Source organism: Budorcas taxicolor, chromosome 17, assembly GCF_023091745.1.
Source record: "Budorcas taxicolor isolate Tak-1 chromosome 17, Takin1.1, whole genome shotgun sequence".
Taxonomy (NCBI): domain Eukaryota; kingdom Metazoa; phylum Chordata; class Mammalia; order Artiodactyla; family Bovidae; genus Budorcas; species Budorcas taxicolor.
The window spans coordinates 46,775,072-46,802,357 of NC_068926.1; the positions used below are offsets into that span (position 1 = coordinate 46,775,072).

At 51.6% G+C, this 27,286-nt stretch overlaps 1 protein-coding gene across 1 annotated transcript in view; it reads left to right on the forward strand.

Annotated features, from left to right (window-relative positions):
* The window catches only part of RIMBP2 (RIMS binding protein 2), a 301,212-nt gene that overhangs the window by 240,377 nt on the left and 33,549 nt on the right, over positions 1-27,286 (forward strand). Inside the window, exons 6-13 of the mRNA XM_052654524.1 lie at positions 892-1,096; positions 5,815-5,960; positions 7,728-7,804; positions 13,021-13,130; positions 15,976-16,788; positions 21,596-21,747; positions 22,712-23,173; positions 24,186-24,329. Coding sequence (XP_052510484.1) covers positions 892-1,096; positions 5,815-5,960; positions 7,728-7,804; positions 13,021-13,130; positions 15,976-16,788; positions 21,596-21,747; positions 22,712-23,173; positions 24,186-24,329 — 2,109 coding nt within the window. The remainder of the gene's footprint in view (positions 1-891; positions 1,097-5,814; positions 5,961-7,727; positions 7,805-13,020; positions 13,131-15,975; positions 16,789-21,595; positions 21,748-22,711; positions 23,174-24,185; positions 24,330-27,286) is intronic.

Sequence of the window (27,286 nt, forward strand, 5' to 3'; positions counted from 1 at the left end):
CTTCTCAGGTGGGTGTCCAGCTGTGGACTGGTGCAGGGAATTCTTGTTGCAGGAAACAGAGTTTTGCTTTTGCACCAAGGGAGGAAGTGTAGGGAGTATGAATCTCGGTTCCCCAGAAAGGGGAGTATGGCGGGATCACGCCCACCCAACTGAGAACCAGAAGCAGGCAAAGATGGGGGTGTATGGGGGTGCTGCCCATGGTACCCTCCCTGCCATGTGTACCCAGGGACACTCCCGCCTCCCTAAATATCCCCGGTGTCTGCAGATGGCAGTGATGTTGCTAACCCAAGCAAGCAGGTAGCAATTCCGTTTAATGCTAAAGCAGGGTGCCCTGGGGTTCTGCAGTTTAGGGGCAGAGGCCTCCACCAGAAAACTGCATCCGTGGAGTTAGCAACTGAGCCGTCCCCAAAGCTGGGCTCTCACTACATCCTGCTCCAGATTTCAAGCAGCTACAGTGAGGCGTGCCAACCACAAAGTGCCTGGGCTGCACACAGAGCCGAGAACAATCCGCGGTTGGCTGAGATCTGAGTGTTTGCAGGGTTTCTTGGCACCTGTGCTTTCCCACGTTTGCCCTGCGAGAGAACCTGGCTAACGGCCAAGCTTCCAACTGACAGGAAGCTTGATTTGCTCAGCCACCATTCTCACGTGGAGGCAGGAGGCAGCCCCACCACCACCACCACACACATGCACACACGTGTGCAAACACACTCAGGCCATACACTTTCATATGCACACACACACACTGTCATCCACACATGCACACACAACACTCAGCCTTGTGCACACACGTGCAATGCACAGACATGCACAGACACACACTTGTGTGCGGACACACGGGGCCCCAGAAGCCCAGGCCACCCCCTAACCGCGAGTCTGGGTCTCCGTGCGCAGTGCAAGGTGCGGGAGCTGGAGGAGAAATGCCGGACGCAGAGTGAGCAGTTCAGCCTGCTGTCCCGGGATCTGGAACAATTTCGCCAGCACGCTGGCAAGATCGACCTGCTGGGCAGCAGCACCGTGGCCTCCCTGGACGTCCCTTCGTCCCCCAGCAAGTCTTTCCCAAGGTTCATGAACGGACTGGCTCCCTCCATCGGAAAAGGTAAGTGCCTCCCTCACTTCCTCCCTCCCGCCTCGGCCATGATGGAGAAGAAGGTGCAGCCAGCAAGCTGGGAACAGCTGGGCACAGCCAGGGGTGTGTGACAGAGCCTCTCACAGCACCGAGGGAGTGACCAGCATAGCAGGACTTGGGATGGTACAGGGGCGGCCGGCGTTTCCCACGCATACTCGATGCACCACCCTTGATGGGTGTGAATCGGTGTAAGCTCCCTCCCACCTGCTCTGAGCCCTGTTCTGCACATGACGCTGGCCAAGGCACCTGGAGGATCAGCCAGCCAAGCAGCGAGCTGGGACCTGGACCCAGGGCCCTGGCTCTGGGGTCTGCATTGGGATCTGCCAGGCGGGCTGCTCAACTTCGCTTGTTTCCCTTCTCATCCAGCGACCTCTCGATGACATTGTGATGTACTTGGAACTTTTGTTCCAACAAAGGCAACAGTAGTACCCGCGGTGAATGTTAACGCGTTCCCATCACATTTGTGTTCAGGAAGCAGAGTGGAGAGCAGGGAGACTTCACTCTGCGTGGTTCTGAGGGATCACTTCTAATCACAGAGCCATTTAATGTAACCTCAGGGGAAGTTCCCAGTGTAGACAATGAAGTACCCTGCTTGGTTACGGAACTTTCTCTCCAGTGAAGGTTAAACAGGTCACAGGCCCAGTTTTCTCCTGTAAAGCAGTTGATTTTTTTTTTTTTTAATTTTAGGGGACATGTGTGCCAGAACCCTACTTTAGAATTCCACGAAAGGGAGGGAATTTCCAGATTTCTCCCAATTTTTGTCAGAACATAGGATAAGTTCTTCTGGGTGCTTTTTATTATTAAAATGAGGTGCTGCAGCATGTATCTTGATGAACAATGTTTCTTGGCTTATCCCTCCTTCCCGCTCCCTTGCCATCCTGTGCATGCATTGGGAGAATGCAAAGAGGCCATGAAACATCAGATAGGGAGAGGGAGGTCCCCCGCCTACCACCACCACCACCAAGCTCTGAGCACAGGGTACTCCCCAGGCCATGTTCAGGTACGGAGGCTGCGATGCTGCACAGATGGCAGGCCCTATGTGGAGCCCCGCTGGGTACGGGGACACAGACAAGACACAGGGGCACAGATGAGTGAGTAGGGAGCTGCTCGCTCAGGCAGACACGAGCAGTCAGGTGACAAGAGAGCAGGTGACCCAGGGCCACTTAGGATGATCAGAGAAGACTGCTTCCTGGAAAAAGAGTTTGAGCCATGAGCCCTGAAGATGAAACAACTTCTCCAGTCCCCACTGGATGGGAAGGTTTGTGGCTCAGGGCTCACATGAGCTCAATCATGCATGATTTGCAGGGTCCCCAGGTCCCCAGCATGGTTGATGAGTCCAAGACTCAGTAAAAAGAGTTGTCCTCCTGGCTCAGACCTGTTACAGAAACACAGGATGAGCACAGAGTGGGTCCTGAGGGCAAAGAGATGGGGTGTCTGAAGAATCCATGTGCAGACATCCTATGCCCTTCTCCCCCAGGAAGACCACCTGAAGTGCCCACTGTGCAACAACAACAAAAAAATGCAGCTATATGCATGCAGGGATGATGTCCAAGGACACTGAGTAGATACAGCATACAGGATCTGTTGGGCACTGGTCATGCGGGCACCTCTGCCCAGCACACGCCAGAATTCCAGACTGCTTGAGCTAGGCAGGCACTCAGCACAAACCAGGATGGGCCCACAGTCTAGTTACAGGGAAATGGCCCTGTCACCTAGGGAGCCTGTCCCACTGGTGTAGGGAAAGGTTTAGAGACTGTTCCCGGTCGCAGTGCAGCCTGACTTGTCAGCAGACCCTTCTTAAAGTAGCAGCCCCAGGCTTCCCTCCATGTGAATTCCTTTCTGCACAGCATGAGAACGTGTTGGTCCAGGGCAAGATCCAGGGCGAGCTCATGGGTCACTGGAGGGGGAGCAGTGATTGACCTGAGTCATTTGGCGTCCAGATTGATCTGGAAAAACCAATCTGATTTGTGATGGAGGAAAATGGATGCTGACTAAGAACAAAACAAACAAAACCAAAACAGGGCTGTATCTCTATTAAGGGAGTTCTAGGTCCTGGTACAAGAGTAGGTTTGCACCAAGGCTTCTGTTTAGCCGTTTGGAAGAGCCATTGTGCTCAATGACCAGCTCCTTAGCCAGGCATACTTGGCAGCATCCTTAGAGCATCCTTGCTATGCTGGCATCTGTGGCCATGGGAGGAATGCCTGCAAGGGGGCTTCCTTGTGCAACCCTGAAGTCCTCCTCAAGGTCGTTCTTTGTTGGCAGATGGCAGGGGCCACTTGGAGAGTGAGGGTAATGAGGAAACTCCCTGCTGGGCTGGCCTGTCCTCCTTATGCAGGAGGGGAGGTTGGGGGATGGAAGGAGTGGGCAGGGCCAGTGCAGAATCTGAGCAGGGCCAGGCTGGTGTGCTGCACGTTCTGTCGGGGTCCTCCTGCCAGAGGCTGGGTCAGCCTGAGGGTGAGGAGGACAGGACCACTTGATTGTGAGCCCCTGGTGGGGTCGAGACTCACCTTCTGTGCAGTAGAGTCACCTACAACCAGCAAGGCGGGAACCACACAGGAACAGAATGATCCCTGGACATCTGCTAGGAAGGGAGCGTGTCATCTTGCAGGGCCACCCCTCCATTGCCAGTTTCCTTCGAGTATTGGAGCTGAGTTTTGGTGAAACCCCAGATAAAGTCATTGTTTGGGGCTCAGTGGCCATATTTTCCAAAAAATATGTATCCTGAGGCATGCAGATCACGAAGGAATATGCAACTGAGGGCACGACATGATTTTGTGTCTAATCTCACATTCACTGAAAGAGCAGAAGGGCAGGTAAAACATGCCACAGGCATCAGATTATTTTTCTCTAGAGAACTGGATTTGTTTAAGTTAAATGTAAATAGGAGGCAACTCTAGTCATTTCACCTTTTCTGGTGATGTCACTCCTTGCTAATCCCAGCAACAGTGTATCAGTCAGGACAGGCTAGGTTCAGCTGCAGTAACAAACATCCTCAAATCTCAGGGGCTTAAAATAGCACAAGTTTCTCTCTCTTTTGATCTTGCTGCATGTCCACCTCAAACCAAATCAAGGAATGGGTTCCACACTGTCTTCACTCGGGAATGCTGAGCCTCCTCTGTCTGGAATGTTCCATCTCAGGGGAAAGGAGGTGTAGCAAATTAGACACTGGCTCAAAAGGGCTTCCACCCTGAAGCAGGACACGTCACTTCCACTCACAGGTCATTGACCTGGGTGAGTCCCATGTCAGAGTAACACCCTTCCACTGCAGCCCTGAAGCATCAGGCCGCGTCCTCAGCTGACTTCCTGAGGCTGCAGGATTTGAGAGTCGATTCACTGAGTAAATATGGACTTTGCGCCTGCTGAATGCCGAGCGCTGCTGTGGGCATTAGGGATCCTGGGCAGTGACCAGGGCCATCCTGCTGCTCCCTGGGATGTGGCTTCCTCGCAGCACCTGAGGTCTACTTCAGCGTCAATCCTCTGCGGCAGTGATGCTTTGCCACCGTTTTGTTAATCAGACTGGGACTGAGGGGGTGACTTCCATGCAGTCTTTGTGGGAACGCTTCTTACAGTGTTTTGTTTCTCCTGGTTTGGGCTCAGTGAGTCATCTTCCTCTGTGAAGCAGTCCCCATGATGGGAGAGCCGTAGCCAGAGGCTAGACAAAGCCAGGGAACGGTGTCTGCAGCCCACTGGGCAGCGAGAACTCGGGGAAGGGGAAAAAGTTACTTCTGTAATTCATGTCTGATCCTAAAAATACACTGCTGACTTTAATCTGACGGTCTGGGCAAGCACTGGTCGAGGGACTCGATTCTTCCGTGCCTGCCCCACCTCCCCCTAGCTGTGCCTGGGACAGGGCCCAGCAACCACACGAGGACAGGATGGGTAGAGATCTGCTTGGCCCTAGTGAATCTCTTATCAAAAGTGTTTTTCAGCCGTAAACCTGACCATTGGCCACTTTGTGTATGTCAGGACTGTTCAGGTTGTATTATTAATAATAAGTGACAGGAAAGCTGACATACACTAGTGTGAGCAAAAAGGAATTTATTTATCATGTAGAGTAGATGAAGATGGCTTAGCTTCAGGTACAGCTGCAATGGTTAGATAGCATCACCAACTCAATGGAGATGAATTTGAGCAAACTCCCAGAGATAGTGAAGGACAGGGAAGCCTGGTGTGGCACAGTCCATGGGCACAAAGAGCTGGACACAACTGAGTGTATGAACACACAGGTGGATTCAAGGGCTCCAACCATGCCATCTGGACCTGATTCCTGCCTCTCTGTCTTCCAGCTCCTCCTTCTATGAGCAGGCTGCATTCTCAGATGGAATTTCCTCCTCCTGGGGACAGTGTGGCCGCTGTACTACTAAATCTCATTCCCTTTCTGTTTTAAGCTGGGAAAAAGGAGAGTCTCTTTGCTCATGACTCCCATGAAGGTCTCTCTGATGGGACCTTCCCATCTTGCGTGCAACACTCTCTCCACCAAACAATCAGTGTAGCCAGGAATGGACTCTGCCAGATGGATGGCCTAGAGCAGAGGGTGTAGATGAAGAGTGGGAGATGGGTGGGTTCTGAAATGAAACTCAAAGGCTGATGCCAAAGACAGGAAAGACCCATGGGGAAGGCAAACGTCCAGCGCGCTTTGGTTATTTCCCTTGCACCTTCTTTCAAACCATTCCAATGTTCGTGTCCAGGTCAGGAGAGCGCCCTTGGAAGCCGCACTGTGATCGGTGAATATATCCGGCCCCTCCCGCTCCCGGGTGACAAGCCGGAACCTCTGTCTGTCAAGCCTACCTTCCTGTCAAGATCCGGTGGCCCAAGATGCAGATTTGAATCAGACGTGAGTCCTTCCTGGCCTCGGCCAGCTGCCCTGCTACCCACAATGTGGGCTGTGGCTGTGGCTGTGGGTGGCCCTCCCACCCTCTCTCCCTAGTTCCCTCCCTGCCTTCACTCCGGTTAACTCATCTTCATTGACCACCTACTCTATACCAGGGTGTGAGGGCCCAGTGTGCAGACAAGGGAGTCCCTGCTCTCATGGGCAGAATGACCATAAACGAGTCAACATCTAAAAGTTGGCTGATAGTGAATGTCCTGAACCCAGCAAGCAGAGATGAGGCAGAGGACAGGGCGGCCCCTCTCAGACCAGCCATGGACCATTTCTGGTCTGTATCTATGAGCAGGAGTCCAGGAGAAGCCCACTGGGCCAGAGAGGAGCTTGGGGGGTGGAGTGGGAGGCGAGTTGAAACCTCAAGCAAGCTCTCAAATTTTGGCTCAGTCCAGGGTGAAACCACTGAAAGGTCCTGAGACCGGAGTGATGTGGCCTGAGTCCTGGGGAGCCCACTCCAGAGGGGAGGGGTGGGAGTGTGTTGTGGGGAGGGAGCAGGCAGGAGCCCCGGGCTTTTCTCCTGGGGTGGGGGCGAGGGGAGGAGGCTACACATGACAAGTCACAGTCACTCCCACCCTCCCCTGGGAGAAAAACCACCCACTCCTCCAGCCTGGGGCCCTGTCCTACCCTCCCCACAACCCCAAGATGGTTGTAGCCCCCATGGGCAGAGAGGAGTAGGGCAGGGGGAGGGGGGACCGGGAGAAAGGAGCTCTGTGTTGCCTCCTCCATGCAGGATTCCCAGGAGCACCAGGCACCATCCATGTGCGAGCACTCCCCTCCCTGTATGGAGTCCTTGAGGGCTGAGGACACAGAGCTTGGGCTAACTTTGTCCTCCAAGGAGCCTGGCAGGCTCTGGAGCAGTGACCGTCTCAGGCCTTAAAACCCAGTGCTCACCTCTCTGTGAGAGAAGATGAGATCTTTTTTTAAGTAGCTCTTTATTTGTTTTGTTGTTGTTGTTGTTTATATTGATGTATATTTGATTTACAATATTATAGTGGCAATAGTGGTAAAGACCCCGCCTGCCAATGCGAGAGACGTAAGAGATGAGAGTTCAATCCCTGGGTTGGGAAGATCCCCTGGAGGAGGGCATGGCAACCCACTCTAGTATTCTTGCCTGGAGAATCCCATGGACAGAGGGGCCTGGCAGGCTACAGTCCATAGAGTTGCAAAGACTTAGCATGCATATGCTGCACATAGCTGATTTACAGTATTATGTTAATTTCAGGTATACAGCATAGTGATTCAGTATTGTTGTAGATTATACTCCAGTATAGATTATTTCAAGATAATGATTCTGATTCCCTGTGCTATACAGTGTATCCTTCTTGTTCATCTATTTTGTATACAGTAGGGTGTATCTGTTAATCCCACACCCCTAATTTATCCCTCCCCACTTTTGGTAACCTAAGTTTGTCTGTGAGTCTATCTGTTCTGCATATACCTTCATTTGTGTTATTTCTTAGATTCCACATAGAAGTGACATCAGACAGTATTAGGGGAGTCCTTTATAAATGTTCTCTGTGTGACCCAGGAGCCTGCCCTGTCTCTGGGTCATGCCCAAAACTGAGAACCCAGGTATGGCAGAATCTCATGGTGGGCAGAGTCCTCACCACGTGAGGCTGAAAACCCTGGGGAGACTGTGGAAGAGATTTCCTGTGTGTTTCCAGCGTGAGATGTGAAGCCTTTGGTGTCAGTAACCCACACACCCATTGTCTTTAATAGATGGATAATGATCGGAATTCCAACACCGCCAAGCAGAGGTACTCGGGGAAGGTCCACTTGTGTGTCGCTCGCTACAGGTAAGAGCAATGCTCCTCTCTGCATCCTCTGAGCATCTGTGAGGGTGGGCGGCCTCGGGGCAGATGGGGTGATGGGTAGGACGCCCCATGAGCTGATAGGTCCCTTCCCCGGCACTGAGAAGAGGTGGGAGTTCAGCCAGGCTTTGGAGAATGCCAAGAGATTGTCTTTGGGAGAAAAGTTATGACAAACCTAGACAGAGTATTAAAAAGCAGAGACATCACTTTGCCGACAAAGATCCACATAGTCAAAGCTATGGTTTTTACAGTAGTCATATATGAATATGAGAGTTGGTCTACAAAGAAGGCTGAGCACCGAAGAATTGATACTTTGAATTGTGGTGCTGGAGAAGACTCTTGAGAATCCCGAAACTGCAAGGAGATCAAACCGGTCAATCCTAAAGGAAATCAACCCTGAATATTCGTTGGAAGGGCTGATGCTGAAGCTGAAGCTCCAATACTTTGACCACCTGATGAGAAGAGCCAACTCATTGGAAAAGACCCTGATGCTGAGAAAGACTGAGGGCAAGAGGAGAAGGGGGCGACAGAGGATGAGGTAGTTGGATGGCATCATCAAGTCAATGGACATGAGTCTGAGCAAACTCCAGGAGATAGTGAAGGACAGGGAAACTTGGCGTACTGCAGTCCATGGGGTCGCAAAGAGTCGGACGTGGCTTAGTGAGTGAACAAAACAAAGAGTTTCTCTGTTCTGATAGAAAGAGTTTGTATAGTGTGTTAGTTTCCCAGGGCTGCCATTCAAAACTATCACCGATTGGATGGCTTAAAACCATAGAAATCCATTCTCTCCCAGTTCTGGAAGCCAGAGGTGGGAAGTTGAGGTGTGGGTGGGACTGTGCTCTCTGAAGCCCCCAGAGGAGGACCATCCTGTCTCTCCCAGCTGGCTGTCAGCATCCTTGAGGTTTCTCAAGTGAGACGCCCCACTCCACTCTGCCCCATCCTCATGTGCTCTCTTTCCCTCTCCCTCTGTGCGCTCCCTCCTCCTTTTACAAGGACCCCTGCCATTGGCTTAGGGCCCTCCCTACTCCAGTACGACCCCATCCCAACTTGATCACACCTGCAAAGACCCTTTTTCCAAATAACCTCACCTCCACAGGGGCCAGGATGTAGGATCCAAACATCTTTTTTGGGGGATGCAATTCACTGCATAACAGGCAGCAAGCTGAAACTCAAAAAGTGTTAACCCTTGCCCAGAACACCCTGATCAGCACCTTTCCAGCATCTTCCCTGTCTGTCCAGTGCCTGGGCCATATCACGCAGCCATCATGGCCCGGGAGCTGAGCTCTCATTGGAGGACCCATGTGTCTGTGTCCAGTGAGCCAATCTGGTCATGGATGACTCTCAGATTCCTGGTGGTCGCCACTGAAAACTTTGAGATAGGTGAGGGTTAGCCACCTGGCCGCAACTTCCCTACCTGGTTATAATGCAATAAGCCTCCACCCAAAGTCAGCCATGCGTAGACACGAATGAATCAAATAGTCACAAAAAGCAGATACAGAAGTCAGACTTCCAGTACTTTATGCTCAGTAAAGACCCGGGCTTTGGTCTTCCCTGACGCTCCAGTGACCCTCTACAGGCCAGGCTGGCCAGAGCAGGCAAGGCAGACGCCACTGCCCTCTTAGTTGGCATCAGGCACCAGAGTCCCGCCTCAGGGCTGTGCACAGAACTGCTTAGAAATCAGACTTCAGGAGCTATCACCAATGGTGTGGATGCCTCTGCATGAGATGCTTAGACTTTGTTCAAGCAGAGGTGGTGGGTGTGAGCTATCCATATACCTTCAAAGCCTTTTGCTTCCTCCAGTGAGAATCATCTTGAATAACTGATCTGCTGATCAGTAAATTGTTTTCTGCTGATCTGCTAATTTTACCAGTGCACACCCACTTCTGACATTCAGATGATGGAAGCCTTTGGAGAAGCCACCTTGGGCTGGAGAGTCCTGGGTGAGGATGCCAGACAGCCCCTGAGGAGGGTCCCCCATCTGAATGCCGACTGCACCCACGAGCATCCTTCACGTGGTCTGTGGGGACATTGCCACAGTGCTGGGGAGAGCTTTGAGGACACCAGTCTGGGGACCTGGGAAGGAGGGCTCACACCTACCCTGTGTTTGACTGGAGGATGGTTCTTCCTGTGTGTGTATGGAGCCGGGCTGAGCACAGCTGCTCAGCACAACACACCCTCCAGGCCAGTGAGCTGGAGTCATGGCCGGGATGCCGAGCTGGCTTCCGGGTTTGTTTTCCTCGCCAGTTTTGTTTCCCTTCCCAGAGATGAGCCTGGTCCCTCAAGGCTGCAGGGGCCGCCTGCCCGCCAGACTCACCTTCCCTTCACTTTCCTGGGGAGACGAGACCTCATTCCGGGGAAGGTGCCCAAGAGCCAAGGCACCCAGAGTCTGGATTCACAGCCAGCGTGAAACCAGGCAAAGAGAAAGTACATGTGGTCAACTCGTGTGCTTCCAACACGAGGTCACCAGCCAGAGCCAGGGTGCTCAGCAAGCTCCATTTCCATCCTCTGTGTTTTCCTGGTGGTGTATTTACCACCCCACCCCACCCCCAACCAGAGGGACCACCTTGTAAACTGTGCTGTCTTCCTGATGCAGATGCCCCAGGGAAGTTACTGACGCAGGAAAACCCTCAGAGCTCTGGATGATGTTCCTGGACCTCTGGGCTCTGAGGGAAAGGGTGGCTTGGTATAGTTCACAGGATGGTAAACTTCACAGGATGAAGATCAGAAGGCCTTCATTCTGGTTCCAGCCGCCTGCCGCCTTAGTCACTTTGGTCATGTCCGACTCTTTGCGACCCTATGGACTGTAGCCCACCAGGCTACACTGTCCATGGGATTCTCCAGGCAAGAATACTGGAGTGGGTTGCCATGCCCTCCTCCAGGGGATCTTCCCCACCCAGGGATCGAACACATGTCTCTTATGTCTCCTTCACTGACAGGTGGGTTCTTTACCTGCTAGCCCACCTGGGAGCCCTCTGGTTCCACACCCACCTCTTAATGAGCTTATGACTTTGGATAAGTCATCACAATTGGCCATGAACTTTGGGAATAATAATATTAATATCATCTCTGCAATCCTCACCGGGCATTAATGGGGATCAAATAAAACACGGAGGGAGAGGAAAGTGCTGGTAACTCAAGGGGCTGCTGGTGTGTAACCATCATCACATCACCATGATTAGTTACAGTGAAAGACTCCTGCTGACTGAAGAAAAAATGCATGACGTGAAAGCTATGAGTTACATTTTATTCAGGGAATCACAAGGACTGTGGCTTAAGAGACAGCCCTTGGTAGCTCTGAGAAACTACTCTGAAGAGTTAGGGGAGGAACCAGGACTTACATGAATTTTTTTGGCTGGGAAATTCATGTAGTCAAGCATTAAAATAGTACTGAAGTGAAAGTGAAGTAGCTCAGTCATGTCCGACTCTGTGACCCCATGGACTGTAGCCCACCAGGCTTCTCTGTCCATGGGATTTTCCAGGCAAGAGTACCAGAGTGGGTTGCCATTTCCTTCTCTGGGGATCTTCCCGACCCAGGGATCAAACCCAGGCCTCCCGCATTGCAGGCAGACGCTTTACCCTCTGAGCCACCAGGGAGGCCCTACTGATCACAAAGAACACATTTCTCAAGTTAATGAGCTTAGTGCTTTTGTATGTCTGGGAGGATGCCAGAACCTGGAGTCACTGAAAGTCTTTCTTAAGATGCCCATCTTACCAAAACCACAGAAGCCTTATTCCATTTGCTCTATCCCGAATCCTTCAAGGGCACACTGTCCCTGGGTGGCTGTAGGGGCTACACCCGCTGTGTGATAGGACAATGAGTGGAACTCTGTTCTTTTGTTTACCCAGCCATCTGCCATGATCAGTCATGTCACATTTTCTTTTTCTTGACGAGGCCTTTCTTGTTATTTTAATTAATCAATCTTTTAATTAGAAAATTAAAAATTAATGTCACAAGTTCTTTTTGCAAGTTGGAGGTGATTTTTTAAAATGTGAATTCCAATATCTTGAGGACCTGAAAAGGTGGGCATTTTTATAGTCCTGGTAGAGAGGGGAAGATAAAATGTGCATCATTTTCAGTATATTTTGCTGAACATACCCAAGACCTTTAAAATGTGCATGACTTTGGCCAAATAAATATGCTTCCTGGGGACTCATCTTTAGAAAGAAAGTGGGCAAGTGAGCAAAGATATGTTGATAAGGACATTGGATGTAGCACTGATTATATCAGCCAAACGTTTGAAGAAATGTCCATGCCCAGCATGGGATCAATTAAAGAATGTTAGTCTACCCAGTGGAATATTATATAACCATTAAAATGGATATGATAGAGTCTTTCATGAGGGAAAAGATAATTATGTCATATTGCAAAGCCTAAAAGGTACACAGATAACTGAACAGTATATGTCATACAATTCTACCTTCCCTCAATAAAATGTATTGAAACATTATAGAGTTAATTACTTTTTATTTAATTTGCCTGCGCCAGTGTTAGTTGCAGCAAGTAGGACCTGGTTTCCCGACCAGGGATTGAACTCAGGCCCCCTGCACTGGGAGCCTGGAGTCTTAGCCACTGGACCACCAGGGAAGTCCTTAGTAGCTTTTACATTTGCTTACCAACTTAGAAGCCTATTAAAACATATAATTTGGAATCATTTAAACATCTTCTGGGCTTCCCAGGTGGCGCTAGTGGTAAAGAATTCATCTGCCAATGCAGGAGACCCAAGGGCCATGGGTTTGATCCCTGAATTCGGACGATCCCCTGGAGGCGGAAAATGGCAACTCACTCCAGTATTCTTGTTGGGAAAATTCCATGGACAGAAGAGCCTGGTGGGCTGCAATTCAGGGAGTCACAATATAATTTGGAATTATATGATTCCACACTGAGCACATGTGTACACACACAAATGACATCTGATATGAAGGACCCTGAGTATACAGCTTGGTTGCAGAATTACCATTTAGCTTTAAATCTGTGTGAGCTGAGACATTAGTGGTCTGAGTTTTCAGAGCACGGACAACTCACAGGTACCAAACCATTGTATGGGTCTAAAATATACAGGCAAAAGAAAAAAAAAAGAAAGAAAATATCCAGGTGACAGCAGACAGGAGGAGCAGATAGGAGGTCTCCGCGCTCTGGAAGGGATGGGCTGGTGTCAGTCTCCACCCAGAGCCTCACCTAGTGGGTTTGTCTCTCCCTCTAGTTATAACCCCTTCGATGGGCCCAATGAGAACCCAGAGGCTGAGCTGCCCCTCACAGCAGGGAAGTATCTCTACGTCTATGGAGACATGGATGAGGACGGCTTCTATGAAGGTCAGTGAGAGCCTGGTGGGCGGTGGGCACATGCAAGCCAGGTCATGGCCGGGCCCCCATCACCTCTGGCCGCCCCAGTCTCCTCTCTGACCCTCCTGCCCTCCAGAATCACGAAGTGTCTGTTCTCCTTTTGGCTGACTGAGTGGGGTTTCCTATTTTTAACCCCAAGCAACCCTCTGACATGTAGTGGACACCATCTCACGTCCATGGAGCTTCCCAGGAGCTGCTGCAGACATGTGGGGCTGACAGACAAGTGTCTCTCCACACTGTCCCCGTCTTAATGCATAGCACCTTCTCCACAGCAGGGCCAAGCCTCCTTTCAGGTGACCTCACCTGGTTAACAGCGCTCCCATTGACCTTCAGGCTCTATTGTTAACCTTGGGTGGTCTGGCCTCATATGCTGCCTGACCACTTCCTTTATGGGCACTTGCCACGGTGTAAAATCAGGAATCTCAAACTCTTCCACCCAAAACTCATACTCTTGGTCACTTTTGTAGCTAGAGGATGAGCATGTAACATCCCCAGCCGATTCATAGGTCCAGATTTCTCAGTTCCCTAAACTTCTCTGTTGCCCTAATAGAAGAGTCTTGGTTTCCTCTGAGCAGGAAAAAACTATTTCTTACTAAACAAGCCGATTTCTCTTTCACGAGCTCATGAAGTTTCCTTGGAGTTTTTGGCCACACTCTCGGCTCTTGGTGTTGATGTCTTGGCCTGAGGTCTGGTAGCCTGAGGTCAGCAGCCCAGCCTTAGCTGGTTTTCTGTCTGGGAAGATGCTAGAATCTGAGATCCTTGAAATTCCCACTTTCTGTTTGCTACCAGGGGAACAGAGGCATGGCTGTGACTGTACCACTCAAGGAATTTCACCAGGACTAGTGGCAAAACAGTTTGAGCTCTTAACATAAATTCATGTTGCCATCACCGGGGTGCACACTGAGGGAGAACTGTGTGCCCAGGGTGGCCCGTGTGCCCAGGGTGGCTGCCAGAAAACCCTCGCTGGAATACTCTAGAATATTTGCACCAGCACGGTGCCCATGTAGACTTTCCGGAGGTTGGGTTAAAGGCAGGCGGCAAGGCTCAGTTCTCTGTCCACGTGACAGGGGAGAAGTATCGCCCCTCACTGTGCAGATAGAGGGTCACAGTTCCCAACTTGAGGGGTGGCTGTGAGGATAAATAAGGAAGAAGGTGTGGGGTCTGAAGTGGGGGCCTGGTACATAGGACTTGCTGTCACTCCCATCCCCCGCCTCCTTCTTCCCTTGTGTCGAATGAGGCTGTGTTTTCAGAGCATCCTCAAGGCAAAGATTGACATCTCAAGGCCCACCTGCCCCGCCCCCCAGCTGAGGACAGGAGCAGATTAGACTCTCATTGATTCTGGGAGAATCAGGACCAGTTCAGAGTTCAGCCTCCTTCTCCTGGGCCCATCGCATATCCCCTGAGTTGAGGGAGGGTCTTTTGGGAGCAGAACCCACTGTTCGTTTCATATACTCCGAGCCTCCCAGACCCCGGGACCCCTAGTCAAGCCTTTTCTGCGACAAATCAGGGAAACAAACAGCCCTTGCCTGCTGGTATTGCAAGATTATCCAAACTGTGTCATCTTTGAAGATCTTCAAAACACTTCACGGTTTTCCAGGGCTCTGCTCTCAGCGGGCTCTCATGCCCCATGAATAAAGAGAACACACAGAAATGAGACTATTTCCTGAAACAAAAAGCGATCCCCGCTGGGATCGCCTGTGGCCACAAGAGCTAGTTTGGTGGCATTTTTTGGCTACTCAGCCTACGGGTGGCTCTGGCACCAGACAGATCGTCTCTGTTTCCCACCAAATGGACACGTTTGGGGACTTTTGCTAAGATGGACATACTGTTTTGCAAGGAGGGGGAAAGTCACCTTTTAATTGCCATTTGTGTCATCATACAATCAAAACTCAGAGTAAGATGTGTAATAGCCTGCGAACCCACATATTTCACACACTGTTCATTCTTCTGATAAACACTTACTGAACACCTACTGTGTGCCAGATGTCGCTCTAGGGCTAGCGGGGAACAAAGGTCCCTGTCCTTCCACAATTCGTCCCACCCCCTCCTTCCCCCGCTGTGTCTGCAAGTCTGTTCTCTATGTCTGTATCTCTAGTCCTGCCCTGCAGATAGCTCCATCAGTACCATTTCCCTCGATTCCACACACATGCACTAAGGTATTATTTGTTTTTCTCTTTCTGACTTATTTCACTCTGAATGACAGACTCTGGGTCCATCCACATCACTACAAATGACCCAACTTTGTTCCTTTTTATGGCCAAGTGATATTCCATTTTACATTTCTACCACATGTTCTTTACCCATTCATTAGAAGTCGCTGTATAGCACAGGGACCTCAGTTCGATGCTCTGTGATGACCTAGAGGGGTGGGGTGGGGGGTGAATGGGAGGGAGGGTCAAGAGGGAGGGGATATATGTGTACATATTGTTGATCCATGTTATTGTACAGCAGAAACTGATACAACGTTGTAAAGCAATTATACTTCAATTAAAAAAAGAACAGGTCCTTGCCTTCCTGGACCTTCATCCTGATTGGGGGAGGTTTGCGCAGGGGATGATCGTGGGGTGGTAGGCACTATGGGGGAAAGACAGCATGACTGATGGGGGGGGCAGATGGCAGGTAGTGGGGTACAGACACAGGAGAGGGCGTTCCTGACGAGGTGATGTTGAAGAGGTTCCTGGAAAGAACTGAGGAATCCACCGTAACCTCGTTGCTTTCCATATGGTCCCCTCGGGGGGGAGGTGCAGACTCCACAGCAGGATGTTGGGGGCCCCCACGGGATGCTCGAGTGTTAACCCTGTCCCTGGCCCCACAGGGGAGCTTCTGGACGGGCAGCGGGGCCTGGTGCCCTCCAACTTCGTGGATTTCATCCAGGACAATGAATCTCGACTGGCCAGCACGCTGGGGAACGACCAGGATCAGAACTTCATCAACCACGCGGGTGTCAGCTCGGAAGGGGAGAACATTCTGGACCTCCACTCTCCGACGCTCACGGACTCCAGCCTCGCCGACCACGGAGCTGGGACGCTGGACGTAAACATCGATGACATCGGAGAAGACATCGTGCCTTACCCTCGGAAAATCACCCTCATCAAACAACTCGCCAAAAGTGTCATTGTGGGCTGGGAGCCCCCGGCAGTGCCCCCTGGCTGGGGGACTGTGAACAGCTACAACGTGCTGGTGGATGCGGAGACGCGCCTGAGCCTGGCGCTGGGCGGCAGGACCAAGGCCCTGGTGGAGAAGCTGAACATGGCAGCCTGCACCTACCGCATCTCCGTGCAGTGTGTCACTAGCCGGGGCAGCTCAGACGAGCTGCGGTGCACTCTGCTGGTGGGCAAGGACGTGGTGGTGGCTCCCTCCCACCTGCGCGTGGACAACATCACCCAGATCTCTGCCCAGCTGTCCTGGCTGCCCACCAACAGCAACTACAGCCATGTCATCTTCCTCAATGAGCAGGAGTTGGATGTCGTCAGGGCCGCCAGGTACAAGTACCAGTTCTGCAACCTCAGGCCCAACATGGCGTACAAGGTGAAGGTCCTGGCCAAGCCCCATCAGATGCCCTGGCAGCTGCCCCTGGAGCAGAGGGAGAGGAAGGAGGCCTTCGTGGAGTTCTCCACACTGCCTGCAGGTGAGCCATCTTTCTGGGAGGGGGCCCCTCAAGGGAGGGGATACCAGGATGTCACCCTGTGCAAATGGAGGGGCGGGAGTGGGGAGCAGGAGGGGAGCTGCAGACAGCCAGTACTGTCCTGGAGCAGCCTTGAATCAGCTGGGAAGCATGAAATACACGCATGGGCCATGTATGTGTGTGTGAGACAGACAGAGATGGAGGGAGAGGGAGAGAGAACTCTGATTCTGTTTAGGGGCTGTGTTGTTGGACATATTTGATGTTTGCATCTGTAAGAGACTCATCCTACAGACAGGAAGCAACGGGAGCATCCTAGGGGGCGGGGAGGTCTGTCTTCCTGGGGCCACCGACTCCTGAACACGTGCTTGCTGAGAGGAACAGAGAAAGGGGGTGCCTGTAGCGCTCTCACAATTGCTCTCTCACCCTCATTTTTTTCTTTTCATCTTCGTTTTTTAAAAAAATATTTATGTATGTATGTATGTATTTATGGGCTTCCCAGGTGGTGCTAGTGGTAAAGAATCTGCCTGCCAATGCAGGAGATGTAAGAAATGAGGATTTAATCCCTAGGTCAGGAAAACCCCCTGGAGAAGGAAATGACAACCTGCTCCAGGATTCTAACCTGGAAATATCCCATGGACAGAGGAGCCTGGCAGGCTACAGTCCATGGGGCCGCAAAGAGTCAGGCATGACTGATCATGGACACACACACACACACACATTATCTATTTGGCTGTGCCATGTCATAGTTGCAGCATGTGGGATCTAGTTCCTGGGCTCGGTATGGAACCTGGCCCCCTGCACTGGCAATCACTGGATCACCATGAAGTCCCTCATGTTTTCTTTTGATATATATATGACTGTATAAGACATGAAGTTCCATTGTGGATACAATTTGGGGTTCTGGACACCTCTGTCTGCTGGGGAAACCCCACCTTCCTCCCTGACTTCCCAGCTGTAACAGGACGGGTGCTCCCCTTTCCATTCCCCCACCTACTCCCCCCAGGGAAACCATAAACAGATAGGATGAAATGGATGAGCCTGTGGGGTCTTCCCATCATGTGATTTATTCGGATCCTACAGCTGTTAAGGGTCACTTCCATAAAGTTCCATTGTGCTCATCTTGGCTGGGATGAACATATTAGGTTGGCCAGAAAGTTCACTTGGGGTTTTCCATAAAATCTTAATGAACATTCTGGCACACCCAAAAACAGGCAGCCCTTCTGAGCTGGGCCCAGGGTGGGACCCTGAACACTTGGGAAGAGCAGCCTTCCTGGAGCAAAGAAAGTCATGTCTGCAAAAACATTCGAGGGCTATTTTGATTTCTCAATGGCCTTTCTTAGTCCTGTGATATTCACAGAATTCCCTCGAAACATCTGTCTGGATACTTTCCTTGGATTTGTCTTCCGAGATTAATTAATCCAGCTCTGCCCAACTTCAGTTGTCAGGTCGGTTTTACAAACAATTCAGTGGTTCTCCAGGATCATTTCTACCAGCTGCAGAAAGCCTAACATCTAATGCAAGATGGGCCCTCCATTTTGCAATGGATTTGCTTTTTATTGCATGTTGCTCTCCACTCTTTTTGAAATCCATCAACTAGAGTCTGACCTGTGCATATATGCTCAGTCATTCAGTTGCGTCCAACTCTTTTGTAACACCATAGACTAGCTCACCAGGCTCTTCTGTCCATTGAATTTTCCAGGTAAGAATACTAGAGTGGGTTGCCATGCCCTCCTCCAGGGGATCTTCCCAACCCAGGGATCAAACTAGCATCTCTTGTGTCTCCTGCACTGGCAGGTGGATTCTTGACCACTGCACCACCTGGGAAGCCTAGAGTAATATAACCTACAAAGAAGCAAGGTCAGGGGCAGTTGGGACAGACACTGTTTCAAGGAGAAAGTGGGTCTGAGCAGGAACTGATTTATGAAGGGTCCATTCATTCATCTTATAAGGTGATGTTTGATTGCCTGCCTATGAGGATGTTAATTGCAGATACAGTAAGTCCCCTAACTTTGAGCCTTCAAGTTGTGCACGTTCAAAGATGTGAATGTGAGTTCAAATGTCCAATCATGTAAGTTAGTCTGGTGTCTGGCACACATTGTCAAATGTGTGCATCCGCTACAGATGGTGGTACTTTTGTGTACTTTACAAGTACTACATACAGGACAGTAGTACAGTGTCTTTATTTCAAGTCCAGGATGTCTGGAACCAAGCTTAAAAGCAGGGGCGACATAGCTGGTACTGCTAAGAAGTGCTAAGTGATAACAGTGGAAACAAAAGTGAGAAAAATTGAAAGTGTGAATTGAGGTGAAAAGATAGCTTGCCCGCCATCTCCTATTGCTGACAATCCTTCAGCTCTACTATCTCCCACCTCCTCCCCCTCCTCCAGTCAGTAACTCTTCTTGTCTGTCCACCTGATGCCAGCTGCTATACAGTACTACTGTACTATTCAAGGTACTGTACTGTAAGATTAAAATGCTTTCTTTATTTTTTGTGTTTGTTATTTTTATGTATTATTTGTATGAAATGTATTATAAACTTACTACAGTATAGTACTACATAGCTGACTGCATTAGTTGGGTACCTAGGCTAACTTTGTTGGACTTAAGAACAAACTGGACTTGTGAACGCATGCTCAGAACAGAGCTCATTTGTATGTAGGGGACTTACTGTGCAGACTGGAACTATTCATTGATTCCCACCATGACGTCTTGTTGTCGGTGCTAGGGGTAAAGAAGTGAGAAACACCAAATCTGGGGACCCCAGGGGCTCCAAGGAGAGGTGAGAAGCACATCCATTAGGACAACCAGGAAAGGCTTCGTGGAGAAGCTCCCTGAGATGGAGAGATATGAGGATCAAGAGGAAATACTGAGCCCAGGGCAGGATCCTATAGGTCCACACCCAATTCCTGGGTGTCCTAGTTAGCTCGGGCTGATATAACTACCATAAACTGAGTGGCTTATCAACAACAGACACTTCTTTCTCATAGCTCTGGAGGATGGAAGTCCATGATCAAGGCCTGGGCAGACTCAGCGTCTGGTGAACCCACTTAGTGGTTCATAGACGGCGTCTCCTCCGCATCCTCTCCTGGTAGATGGCACCTTGTTAATAAGGGCATGGATCCTGTTCATGGGACCTCCAGCCTCGAGACCTGATCACCTCCCACAGCTGCCGTCTGTGAATGCCATATGCATTTGGGGGGACACAAATGTCCAGTCAGTCCATAGCAGACTAGCTCCTTTGCCTGCCCAGAAGGAGGGGAGTTTCAGTCGTGGAAATGACATAGGTGACCGGCATGAGGTGTGTGGTTGGACTAAACGCCACCACGTGACAGACAGCCACTTCTGGGCCAATGGACGGATGGGGTGGAGCTGGCAGGTCACAGATACTCAAGTCTTCCCCACTCACAAAACCCTGGCCCTCCACTGTCATTGCTGTGCTAGGAGAAGCAGGCGTCCAGCAACCCCCCAGACCAGTTTCAGTTCTTGACTACACCCTTAAGAATAATGAGCCGTCGTCACATTGGAGCGGACCATCCAGGTAAGATCTAATTTCTGAACCCAGTTGCTCGGCAGTTCGGAAGCCTCACATCACAGCACGTTGAGGGTGGAGTCGCATTATAAACTGCAAGGCCAGCCAGGCTTCCAACACATGACAGCTGAGCAGCTTCCCTCGAACCTTAATTTCCTCATTTGCAAACGCGCTAAACTTACAGGACTGTTGTGAGAATCAAGTGACGTCAGGTGTCCAAAGTGAGTAAGTAGCAGAATGAGCAGCAAGTAGAAAAGCTTCAGCAAAGAGCCCTTCCTCCCTTACGCAGAAATCCATGGGGCTGCAGCACGGTCTCAGAAGAGGAGGCTCACAGCCTTCTTCCTAGAAGTTGCACATTTCTTTCCAAATGTAATGCTATAGTTATAGGACCTTTGGGGCTTGTCAGGTGGCTCAATGGTAAAGAATCCGCCTGCCAATGCAGGAGACAAAGGAAACTCAAGTTCGATCCCTGGGTGGGAAAGATCCCCTGGAAAAGAAAATGGCAACCCACTCCAGTATTCTTACCTGGGAAATTCATGGACAAGGAGCCTGGTGGGCTACAGTCCATGGGGTCACAAAGAGTCAGACACGACTTAGCAATTCAACAACGATGACAACAGAGGACTTCTGCACCAGACCTGGAGGCAAGGGAGCTGCCCAAGGGTTGTAGGGCAGACGGGCAGCCCTGCTGTCACCAGGAGCCACTGGGAAGGACCAGTGATGTGACACCTGTCTCCTTGTTGCTTGAAGTAGCCGCTCAGGACTTTCAAAGCGAGCATCTCAACTAGTTGGCCGGGTAGTGTGTGTGTGGAGTTGGCATCCTGGTGGCTTCATCAGAGCTGCCTCTCTCCAGCTTCAGGTTCCATCCTCTCTCTCAAGGTGGCGAGATGGGTGCTGTGTGGTCCAGTTTGCTGCTCCCAAGTCCGATGGAGAGAGAGAAGGAGGGATGGAGGGAACTGGAGGGAGCAGGGAACAGAGAGAGGTGGTAAGGGTCTCTTGCCTCTGCAAGTGCTGGGACCTTGTGGCCGACTGGCCAGGCAAGAGTCGCAGGTTGGCCTGGGGACCGAGCACCAGGAACCGGTTCCAAGAGGACCCTGAGTGCATCTGGGAGCTGCTACTTCCTGGCCCTCTTGCTCCACTGTCACACTTTGGATTCTCCCATTGTCTCCTGGAGGCTGTAATGAAAGATCTCGTTCCCAGGTGCCACTGGCTAGTCAGACATGGTAGCAGCTTGCCTGCCAAGGGGTCATGTCGTGAAAGCTTCTCTGCCTCTGTCCCCCAGGTCCTCCAGCACCCCCACAAGATGTTGCCGTCCAAGCTGGGGCCACCCCAGCCACCGTCCAGGTCTCCTGGAGGCCACCTGCTCTGACGGCCACTGGGCTATCCAATGGAGCCAATGTCACCGGCTACGGCGTGTATGCAAAAGGGCAGAGGGTGAGTTTTTATCGGGGCGGTGCTCACATCCAGGCCCCCTGGCCACCGCTCACCACTCAGCGAGGGGTGACCCTCCCTCTCTCCTCAAGCCGCAAGACCCACCAGCAGTTACTAAGCATCCCCTACACTGTCACCCCAGACCCAGTTGCAGAACACAGAGAACCTCCATCCTTTTTTGCTCCATCCTCTTTCTAGAATGTTCTCTGCCTCACTCCTGCCCCATTCTGCTGGTAGACCCCTTTCTTCTTCTCCCCTGGGTACCAAAAATTCATTTCTCTTGAGTCCCAGGACATCAGGGCCCCCTCCATAGATGATGGGCTTGCAGATTCCCCCAGACCTATTCTTGGCGAGATGTAGTCTTGTCCAAACGCCTCGGAAACTGCAGGATCCTTAATGGTCACCATCAGGCAGCCCCTAATCTCAGCCCCCGTCCCCGTTGGCACATGAAACAGACAGGGCTGCTTTAGGGGGCCGAGGCCTGAGCAAGCTTCTGTCCGTTCCCCACCCTCCCCACCCCGTTTCCCCATACGGCTAGGAGGTGGTGTATCAGATGCACGTGAGTGTCTGAGCTCTTTCCGAGAGAGTGGCTGCTGCAGGCTGAAGGCCCCCTCTCTGATCCCTGCTCCCCTCCCCAGAGGGGGCCACAGACATGTCTCCACCACAGCCGGAAGCCCGTCTGTCGTGGCCTCCCTGTGGCATCTTCCTTGAGCCAAGCTTTGAGCCTAGTGCTCTGATTCCTCTGTGGCCCCCACATCTGTTTCTAGGTTGGTTCTAGACGTGGGAGAAAAGCGTGTGTTCAGCTGTCCCTCCAAACCGCCAACATCTGGGTGGGAATGGGGGCTCCAGACCAATCTGATTTGTAAGCTGTGCAGCGCTGAGTTGGATGTCCATGGGAGGCCCCAGGCATCTGAGGGGCCTGGGGCGCGGGAAATCCCCCAGCCGAGCCATCTTTCTCTGTGCGCAGGTCGCTGAGATCATCTCGCCCACAGCAGACGGCACGGCCGTGGAGCTGGTGCGCCTGCGCAGCCTGGAAGCCAAGGGCGTGACGGTGCGGACCCTCTCTGCCCAGGGCGAGTCTGTGGACTCTGCCGTTGCTGCCATTCCCCCCGACCTCCTGGTGCCTCCAACCCCCCACCCGAGAACTGCTCCCACACCGAAGCCATTAGCAAGTGCCGGAGCCCCCGAAACCAAAGAGGAGCACGCGGGTCCCCACGCCGCGGTGGACGAGGCCTGGGAACATGGCCGGGCACCCGCCCCAGCCCACAGGCACCTGCTGGAGCCGCCCGGCCTGCAGGGCTCGGGCCCCGGGCGGCGGTCACCCTCGCCCAGTCGCATCCTCCCACAGCCGCAGGGCGCCCCGGTCTCCACCTCCGTCGCCAAGGCCATGGCCCGGGAAGCCGCGCAGAGGGTGGCCGAGAGCAGCAGGGTAAGGCCAGGTGTTTTCATCACTGGTTCAGCTGCCCACAGAATGCGGTTCATCCCCACAGCCCAGCTGCGATGGAATCTCCCATCCGCACCCCGAGAAGTGCCCCAAACACCCAGCCCCCAAGAATGGCTGCCTTGACTTGGGAAGAATAATGCCCTGTTTATCTGACTGCATCTTAGGTCTTATCCTGATGGAATCAGGATCCATTTCATAGATATGGACCTAGAAAACTAGAGGAAATGGTTATCTACCAGCCTGGCTTAGCAAACGGGCCACCACCCACTATCCAAGTGGTCTCTCTCCAGGGATCTGAGAGGTGCCTCCTGGGAGTCGGCTTGGGGACCCATCTTCCTAAACAAGGGTCGCCTTCTGGCTCACTCACTTCAGACTTCTAGTTGTGTCTGTGTATACATACACAGACATACATACACACAGAGAGACACTTATGTACACATATGTATACATACATATGTGTTTCCCTGGTGGCTCAGATAGTGAAGAATCTGCCTGCGATGTGGGAGACTCGGATTCAATCCCTGGGTTGGGAAGTTCCCCTGGAGAAGGGAGTAGCAACCCACTCCAGTAATCTTGCCTGGAGAATTCCAGGGACAGAGGCTACAGTCCACGGGGTAGCAAAGAGTCGGACACGACCGAGTGACTAACACAGGAATACATACACACCTACATGTGGAAGTGCAGGCACGTTTATATATATTTATTTGCCTGCCTGCCACTCAGAACTGCCTGGGTCCTGGGGAGGGGGAGTATTTGGATTACAGGGGGACCACGTCCCAGGTGAAATGTGCGATGAGATGGGAAGTCGTGGGAAACGCCCGTGAAGGGATGCAGGCGAGCAGAGGTGGAGCTGAACTAGGCCACGCCCTCCTCCTGCCTCTCTCTTCCTTGGGTGAATCCGGCTACCAGGGTGCCCAGATCATCTGCTCCAAGCCGGAGGTCAGGGCCCCAAGGTCAGGTGGCCTCTGCCCTGACGCCTCCCCTCTCCTCTCCCAAGTTAGAGAAAAGGAGCGTCTTCCTGGAGAGGAGCGGCGGGCAGTATGCAAACTCGGACGAGGAGGACGGCTATGAGTCCCCGGACGTCAAGAGGAGGGGCGCATCTGTGGATGAGTTCCTGAAAGGCTCGGAGCTGGGCAAACCGGTGAGTGCTGCCCACCCCCTCCCACCGTGGGCTCCCGCTGGGAGGGGTTCAGGTCCCGGGTCTGTGAGAAAGATAAAGGAATACAGACCTTTATCTTGTGGGTGACAACAATCGCAGTCAGTTTGGAGAGTTTAGACTGAATGGTGCCTGTGCATTTGTGACTGCACTGGGGGACAATTTCAAAAGTCTGTATGTGAGCCTTTTGCCCTCCCAACTGCCCTGAGGATCCGTTCATGGGCTGATTTTGTGCATCAGCTGAGTCTCCAGCTGACCACTTGGTCTCAATGTAGGCAAAACCTACCATTTGTTTCTTTACTTTTGTTCATCAGGCAGATGTGTGATGTGCATTGGCTAGGTGCTAAGCATCATGGGAGATTCAGAAATGGAAAGGTCCATATCCCATCCTTGGAGGGAGGAAATGTCAGGGCTTCTCCTCCCAGACAAGGCTCACAAGTGACAAATCCATCCAAGATGGGTTCTGTCTCCAATTTCTGATCATGCATATTCTAATGAAAATGTCCTTAAATGGTGTCAAGCCCCAGTCCTGGGCAACAGGGAAGGGTGGGGCCTGGAGAGTCCTCAGATCTGGAGACAGCAGAGAGTGAAGTCCTCTCAGTTGTCAGTCCTCAGTCCCCTCAACACATAGCTCTACAGCAAGGCAGTGTCACTACTTCCATGAGAAGAAGGCCTTGGAATCTCATAGATTTGGGGTCACTTCCTGGCTCTGCCACTGCTAGCAGGCAAGTGACTCAGCTTCTCCAATCATCAGGTTCTTTATCTAAAAGATTAAAATAATTCTGTTTGCATTCACGTAAACACAAGAAACAGAATGCCCAACTAATAATGACTAAGGTAACAAAGACATTTCATGCTCCCATATCACAGGAAGCCTCAAGTAGGAGGCTGCAAAGTTGATTCAGTTGTTCAATTGTGTTCCAGCTCTGTGTTCTTTTTTTTTTTTTTAATTGAAGGATAATTGCTTTACAGAATTTTGTTGTTTTCTATCAAACCTCAACATGCTCTGGGTTCTTAATCTTCCAGTCTTTTGACCTTTCTCTCATGGTTACGAAGTGAATGCCATAGCTCCAGTCATCACACTCATATGCCAGCATCCCAAGAAGGATGGAAAGAAGGAAGGAGGGAGGGGGTTTCCTCCTCAGGCACAACTCTCTTAACTGGTAGAAAAACATTTTCCAGAAGCTCCATCAGACTTCTTATCTCACTGGGTAGACCAGGGTCATGTGCCCACCACCAAGAGATTCCTACGAATGTCTTATCCATGATAAATCTGGCAAACAATAGACACTTCCATCCCATGAGTTTATTACTAACTCATCATTGGATTTGAATGAGACCTTGTTCTCTAGAGGAGTTCCTTCCCATTTGCTTTGGGAAGCCCTCATTCAAACCAACCTGATGTTGGTTTATTCATCTAAAACCAATTCACTTTTATGTCTTCTCCAAGGCACTTGATTGAAAGAAATAGGGCTGGAGCAGGTCAAATGATGCTGCACAGACTTCTCAGACTGAGAATATCCAGGCCACCAATCTGAGGGCTCAGCTGGGGTGGGACCCCTCGGTGGGACACCCCCTCACTGGGCACTCACACTGCTTCTCCATGTCTTTATATAGAGGAACAATTGAAACCATTTTTTAAAGTTTTATTTGTTTCACAAATGTGCAGTTCCCCCCCAACCCCTATTTTTTGGCTGTGCCACATGGCATATGGGAATCTTAGTTCCCCAGCCAGTGTTCAAACCTCTGTCCCCTGCCATGGAAGTGGAGCATCTTAACTACTGAACTGATAGGGAAGCCCCTAAGCTGGATGTTTTAAATAAACATGTCACAGGATGCTATTAAGTACACTTGTCTTGTCGCCCACCAGGAGAATAAAGAAATCGATCTTCATCAATACTGTCCAGCAGAAACAGAATAGCTTTGTGTGTGTTTCAAAGTCAAAAGTCAAAGTGTTAGTCGTTGAGTGGGGTCCGACTCTTTGAGACCCCACGGACTGTAGCCCATCAGGCTCCTCTGCCCGTGGCATTCTCCAGGCAGGAATACTGGAGTGGGTTGCCGTTCCCTCCTCCAGGGGATCTTCCCAGCCCAGGAATAGAATCCCAGTCACCCGCATTGCAGGCAGATTCTTTACTGCCTGAGCCACTGGGGAAGACCCCTATGCATGTTTGGGGCTCATAAATCGGAGCTCATAAGGTGTGCTCTATGAGCTGCTGGAGCTTCTGAGGGAGGCACTTGCTTTGTGGATGGGAAGGGGCTGCTGAGTTGGACCCGCCCCTCATCCCAAACCCCATCAGGACGGCTGGTGGTTCAATTTACGCATTAGTTAGCAAGCTTACTTCTACTTGCTCTTCTGTTGACCCTTTCCTCTGTACCCAGGCTTTTCGCCACAGCCCCAGTGGCAAGTCTTTTCCAGTGTGGGTGGCCAGACTGGCCACAGAGTGGGCACACCACACAGGGGGTCCCACCCCACCCAGACCAGGCTGTTCACCAACAACCCAGTGTGCACATGTGTGAATTTCAGACTCCATGTTTTTCTTAAAACTCTTAGACACACTTGTTGGTGCATATGCCCCTGTTTGCCCACTACCCACCACTGTCTGCTGCACGACCCTAGATGCAACATGCAGCATGTCCCTGAGCCCCGCATTTACCACCTCTCACTTGAGGCTTTGTCCAGCCACTAAGTTGAAGAGGCTGCCGGTACCCGAAAAAGTGACATCTTCCCATGTGTATTCTGTCCTGCCCGGAGCCCAGGAGGGTCTCTGCCTGCCCCCGTCCGGACTTGGAGTAGGAACGCCCGGTCTGGTCCTCTCTCTGCCATCCCGGCTCCCCGTGAGCTCGGGGACTGTGATTCCCTCCCCTCCGGAGTGAGCGGTTCTCATCCAGACACACAGACACGTCCCTGAGCTCGAGAGGGGGCAGAGCAGGGGAGGGTGTGG